Source organism: Oncorhynchus mykiss, chromosome 6 (assembly GCF_057628025.1).
Source record: "Oncorhynchus mykiss isolate SJ-2025 chromosome 6, ASM5762802v1, whole genome shotgun sequence".
Lineage (NCBI taxonomy): Eukaryota > Metazoa > Chordata > Actinopteri > Salmoniformes > Salmonidae > Oncorhynchus > Oncorhynchus mykiss.
The window spans coordinates 18,448,605-18,455,000 of NC_143027.1; the positions used below are offsets into that span (position 1 = coordinate 18,448,605).

A 6,396-nucleotide genomic window follows, 5' to 3' on the forward strand; every position below is an offset into this window, starting at 1 on the left:
GTAGATAAACAAAACCACACATTTCAATACTAAACCATAGAATTACAGTTTGGTGTCATTTGCTGACAAATATTGTTTGGTGTGTGCAACGACAGCAAAAAATGGCAGCAGTTTATGTTATGCTAACCCACCTCGGCTATTTCTGGACTTTTGAAGTTTATAATCTTCCCAAACTCTTTGGCATGAAACACAGACTTTACTCTCTCCTGAAACGCATACAATAAAGTTTTTTTTGTATTAGTTTTTTTTAGATAACACATGATTTCTGAGAAATAGGGGGCTGTACTATGATATAATGTAGAGGAACAAACTGTTTGGATGCAAATGAGTGAAGGGGTATTCCATACGCAGGCGTTTCCAGCTAGAGGGAGATACTCCTTTGCAAATGGGGAGCGGTTTATTCAGATGGTTATAATCAGCAGTTTGGTTAAGATGAGTTTCATTCACGTAGTATCGGGTATTACTTTGTGTGTGTGTATCACACTGTATTGGGCAGATGAGGATACCTTTGCCTCTATCCGAAGCCTCCTCCCCTCCACGATCATGGGCTTCTTGGTGAACTCGTCAAACAGATACTGCCACTCACAGGTAAGCTGCCCAAATGTGCCTTTGGTCACGAAAAAGATTCCACTAGCAAGACAAGAGATAGATAGAGCCTCAGAACATTCAGACAGCCATTACAGTCTACATTTAATACTACAAACTTCAGCCAGCCTCTTACCTTTTGGTGATCATCAAGAAATCTGACTCGTTTACTTTGGCGTGAGCAAAGTATCTGTACTTGGCGAACTGTCCATTCTCAATTTTCTAAAAGAGAGGAATTTGCTTATCAGGTTATTTCAACACAATTCTAGAAAATAGGCACGTCTTTATCAAATTGGACATTTAAACATACGATATGCTAAACTAAATGCTAAGTCTACTGCTGATATGATAAGAGAAATTTGGTACCCTTTTCACACTTCGATTAAAATGGCTTTGGGATGTTCACCATTCATACGGGCTCTGGCAGTAGATCTGATGAGTACTGTTACTGATCTACATACTTCCCCTACGGATCTGACAATGGCTTGCATGCAGGACACATCCTAGGCTCTGTTTGAATACTTGATGGATGCATCCTTCCTTTCTCCATTCCTTGAAGAAATCCCTGATCTGACATGGTTGGATTGGAGAAAGTTGTGCTACAACAGTTGCTTACACACATAAATGTGTGTTAGATCAGTGATAACTTCAAGGGAAGAAGGAAGGAAGACGGGTGTATTTTTGAAGTATTCAAACAGGGCCATCATCTTTCCACTTGACTTGTGGACCATCTGTCATGTGACCATCTAAATACTCCCCTGTGGGACACTGATACTTCTTTATTGAGTCTAACGCATACCTGTTATAAACCGTTTAAACCTTTCATAATTGCATGGTAATGAATGTTGATGAAGTGATAAGAAAAGGTTTGGATGAGAAGACGATGAAATAGATGTTTTAAAATGCACTTTATTCAGTAGGAAGAGCAGCAGTGATGGATATGAGTGAAAGACTGAGTGCATAGCAATGACTCTGAAAGAGGGAGGGACAAAATGCCATGACGGAGGACTGCTGACTGACCATTACATTACTCCAGACCAATACAATATACAGTGGGCTCAAATTACTGGCAATGCATAAACAATATAATTATAGAGAAACTCAAAATACCAACATATAAGAAATACTGTACTTTATTAAGGTTTCATTGGAAGACACCCAAATAATTTATTGATTTAATTAAAAACTGATGTCCTCCAAATCCAGGTTTCACAATTAATGGCATCCTTAAAGATGATTGGAAATAATATCTACCAAAATTAAACCAGGAATTACATTCCACTTATTTAAGTTTATCTAAGTCTTAAGAAACTATATTGCGCCATTACATCACTTCCTGTTTCACTAGGGTATAAAAATTAGGTAACACGCATGCAATATCCTTTTGACATCCAACACCATGAAGAAAACAAAAGAACTGGCAGTTTAAAAGAGACCGATGGTTGTAAACCTTCATTAATCTGGTAATGGCTACAAGAAGATCCACAAACGATTGAATATACTACTACTGAGCACTGTCAGGGCAATTATAATAAAATTCAAAAGATATGGAACAGTTGAAACCTCACAGGTAGAGGACGCAAATGCATTTTGCCCTCCAGGATTGGGAGGAGGACGGTGAGAGAAGCAACAAAATCCCCAAGAATCACTGTGAAAGAAATGCAGGCCTTGGTAGTGTCTTGGGGTCACCAGGTTTCAAAAAGCACCATCACACGCCACCTCCACAGGCTCTTTGGAAGGGTTACCAGAAGAAAGCCCTTTCTGACCCAAGACACAGACGCAAGCGCTTGGAGTTTGCCAAACGGCATTTAAATTATGACTGGAAGAAGGTGCTCTGGTCAGATGAGCAGCATCGGCATATTTGGCGTCAAAACAGAGATGCATACAAGGAGAGGCACCTCATACCCACGGTGAAATATGGTGGTGGGTCAGTAATGTTTTGGGGCTGTTTTAATTCCAGAGGTCCAGGGGCACTGGTTAAGCTTGATGGCATAATGAATTCCACCAAGTATCAGGCAATTTTGAGGGCAGTTGATAAACGCAAACCCAAGAATGTGAAGGATCTTGAAAGGATCTGCATAGAGGAATGGTCCAAAATCCCTCCAAATGCGTTCCTTAACCTTGTCAAACATTACAGAAAAAGACTCCATGCTGTTATCCTTACCAGAGGTAGTTGCACTAAGTACTAAATGAGGAGTGCCAATAATTATGGAACCTTGATTTTGGTTACATTTATTTTGTATTATATAATTGTATGATTTTGCCATTGAAACATTAATAAAGAACATTAATAAAGTACAGTATTTCTCACGTTGGTATTTTTGAGTTTCTCTATAATTATATGTTTTTAAGTATTGTTTGTGCATTGCCAGTAATTTTGGAACCCACTGTATTTCATATTAACTTAAAATGAATAATATCTACTTTTCCCCAAAAAATCCTGGCTCTACGACAGCATAACATTCATATTTCTTTTAAATCAATTAAATTATTATGATTAAAGATTTCTGACTCCGCCCCCTTACATGATAGGGCAGAAGGTTGGATGACAGATGAAGGGTAAAATAAATAAAATGATGCTTTTACATGACAAAATGCAAGGGGGTCCTGCCCTTGCAATGCTGGGCACAGAGTTAACAAAAAATAAAGAACAGACGAGAATGACAAACAGCCTGGCAGCTGGTTATTCAGGAGGCCTAGTGTTAAAATGTCCTGCTGGAGTAGGCTACACCCCAGTGACCGACACAAACAAACATACAGTACACATTAAAAGCTACGGAAGAGACCAAAGCGTTAACTAGGACTTAGCAATTACACTCTAGCGGTCATCATCATCATCATCATCATCACTGCCAGTCCTACTTCAATCAGTGAAGCCCACCCTTTTCTGTAGACATGGCAAGAGAGCAGACCAAGCCAATGTCAGGGCAGACAGACAAGCCCGTCGCTAATAATATCCAGCTCTACAAAAACATCTTGTTTCCTTTGAAGCAAATTATCACATAATTTCACCACTCAAAACTTCAGTACAGCGTAGCTTCAAGAACAACTATGAAAGATCAAATCATTACCTGTCACACCCTGATCTGTTTCACCTGTCTTTGTACTCGTCTCCACCCCCTCCAGGTGTCGCCCATCTTCTTCATTATCCCCAGTGTATTTATACCTGTGTTCTCTGTTTGTCTGTTGCCAGTTCGTCTTGTCAGATCTTACCAGCGTGTTTTCCTGTCTTCCTGCTTTCTCAAGTTCTGTTTCCTAGTCTCCCCAGTTCTGACCTTTTGGCCTGTCTTGACCCCAAGCCTGCCTGCTATTCTGTACCTTATTGACTCTGCCCTGGATTACAGACCTCTGCCTGCCTTTGACCCGTCTTTGCCTGCCCACTTTTTGGGTCAATAAACATCAAAACAACACAACATTATTACAAAACAACACAACATTATTATCTGAATGCCTTAGCTCACGACATCTACAGTTCATGACGGTCCCATTCCATTCCAGCCCTGCAGGCCAAATTGAATTGATTGAATTGAAATCGACCCAAACTCTGGCCATCTACATTGCTGACACATGCCAGATGTTACAAAGCCTGGATAGGCATTTAACATACCAGGTAACCAAAATCACAAGTTATACCAATCTGATGCCTGTCGATGACGTGGAATGAAATAATTGGTTGATGCAATGCAACACCTGCGTATCTAGTCAGGCAGGAGGAACTCGACCTCTGCCATGCTTTGTTCTTACTGCAGGCCTTAATACTGAAATCAGCTTTGGAATACGGACCGTCCAAACAGCAAGTTACTTGTGAACAAATCAGATTCATGTGTTCAGACAGCAGTCATTAGCTGACATGGCTACGCTAGTTGTCATAGTAATGACAGGTGTGTGCACAGTGGTGTAGGCAGACTGGTGGGAGTGGTGTAGGTTGACTGGCTGGAGTGGTGTAGGCTGACTGGCGGGAGTGGTGTAGGCTGACTGGCGGGAGTGGTGTAGGCTGACTGGCGGGAGTAGTGTAGGCTGACTGGCGGGAGTAGTGTAGGCTGACTGGCGGGAGTGGTGCAGGCTGACTGGCGGGAGTGATGTAGGCTGACTGGCGGGAGTGGTGCAGGCTGACTGGCGGTGGTGGTGCAGGCTGACTGGCGGAAGTGGTGCAGGCTGACTGGCGGTGGTGGTGCAGGCTGACTGGCGGTGGTGGTGCAGGCTGACTGGCGGTGGTGGTGCAGGCTGACTGGTGGTGGTGGTGCAGGCTGACTGGTGCTCGTGCTTCCTCTCACTCACACAAGTTTTTGTGTAGCAAGTTAAGGTGCCAACATCGCCTGTCTTGGAAGTTTCCCAATTGCTTTGAATTTTCTAAAATTCAACCGTCAACAAGATAGCTAGCTATTTAGCCTGTTAGTGCACTCACTAATTTGTTTGTAAACAATTAACAAGCTAGTTAGCTACCCCATGTTTTTGTCAAACTGTCAACATAGTATCTAGCAAGCAACAAGATATGCCAAATAACAGTCAAAAAAAACTTGAGGGCAAAGAAATCTGAACTGAACATTCAGACAAGTCACATGGCCAGGAATCAGATTTGTATCTAATTTCAAACCACCTATGAATGTGGTTTGAATGTGATTGGAAAACATCTGATTCCATGTGCTTTTTGTCTGTTCAGATTGCAGGAAAAGATCAGATTAGAATAGGATATGCCAAAAAATAAGATTTGAGTCACTTCAAACTGCCAGTGAGAACAAGGCCTAACATCATTAAGGCTGGTTTTACACAGGTAGCCCATTCAGATCTTTTGCCAATTATTTCCATATCTGATATTTTCCCTAATATGTAAACAGCAACAAAAACACATGGAATATGATCTTTTGACTTCCGATTTATATCACATCTTTATGTGGATCTCAATGCTGATATAATTCTGACTGGCGGGAGTGATGTGACTCTCAAATCAGATATTTTTTTGCTCCGAGATGTTTTTTTTTTTGCACATGACCTACCAAAAATGAAAGGAACAGTGAAATGAAATGAGCATTGCATCTGTGCGCTGCTTCAGTGTGAATGCGCAAATCAGATATGGGTCACAACTTGCGTGTTGACAGATGGGAAAAAAAGATTGGATATAAAATAATAAAAAATGAATTGGGTTCTTCGGGTGTAAACACAGCCTATGTCGAACTCCACACACAGAGAGCTACAACAGCCATGCTCTATATGAGAACTATAGACCAGGTGGGTTAACGCACATAAATCTGAGATTTAGGATGAAAGAGACAATGAAGATGAAAATCTATCTGGACTTTGAGATGCAATAAGGGGCTGAGAAGTGGAGTGAGAGAGGAGGAGAAAGGGGATGTTTTTATGCGAGGCCACACATTAACATGAACCCTGACACCTGACCTTGTGGCATCGTGTTCATTAGGACACGAATGGAATAACAATTTGGAATATGAAGGAAGATTAGCTTTTCTTATTGGAGTTCACATGATCCCTCCCAATTTTAGTTAGTGTTCTTCTATTTGGTGGCTAATATCAGAGAAGTCCTCTGTTTACAGAGGATATAAGGGTTAGTTTATGTTTTAAAGATAATTCCTGTTACCTGTAGCATCTGGCTGCCAACGCCTTCTCTCTCCTTATATGGTCGGATGACCCCGTCCTCGTGAATGAAGCGAGGCGGACGCAGACTCTCCACATCCTGGGACGTCTCAGCCGCCCTCTTGATGCCCTGGAAAGTGCTGCTGGCCATGTCGATGATACCTCCTGTGGGTCTGGCCACAGCCCCCACCAGCCCCTTCCCGACACCCTTAAAGAAGCCTG

General features: G+C 41.8%; 1 protein-coding gene across 7 annotated transcripts in view; it reads right to left on the bottom strand.

The window, feature by feature from the left end:
• Positions 1–6,396, bottom strand: part of LOC110525386 (intermembrane lipid transfer protein VPS13A) — a 66,906-nt gene that overhangs the window by 3,790 nt on the left and 56,720 nt on the right. For all 7 annotated transcript variants that reach the window (XM_090237111.1, XM_036979520.2, XM_090237110.1 and 4 more), the window contains 4 exons: positions 6,179–6,396; positions 722–807; positions 507–630; positions 132–206 (listed from right to left, as the gene is read on the bottom strand). The exon at positions 6,179–6,396 is cut by the window's right edge and continues 67 nt beyond it. In XM_090237111.1, the coding sequence (XP_090093237.1) occupies positions 132–206; positions 507–630; positions 722–807; positions 6,179–6,396 (503 nt within the window). The remainder of the gene's footprint in view (positions 1–131; positions 207–506; positions 631–721; positions 808–6,178) is intronic.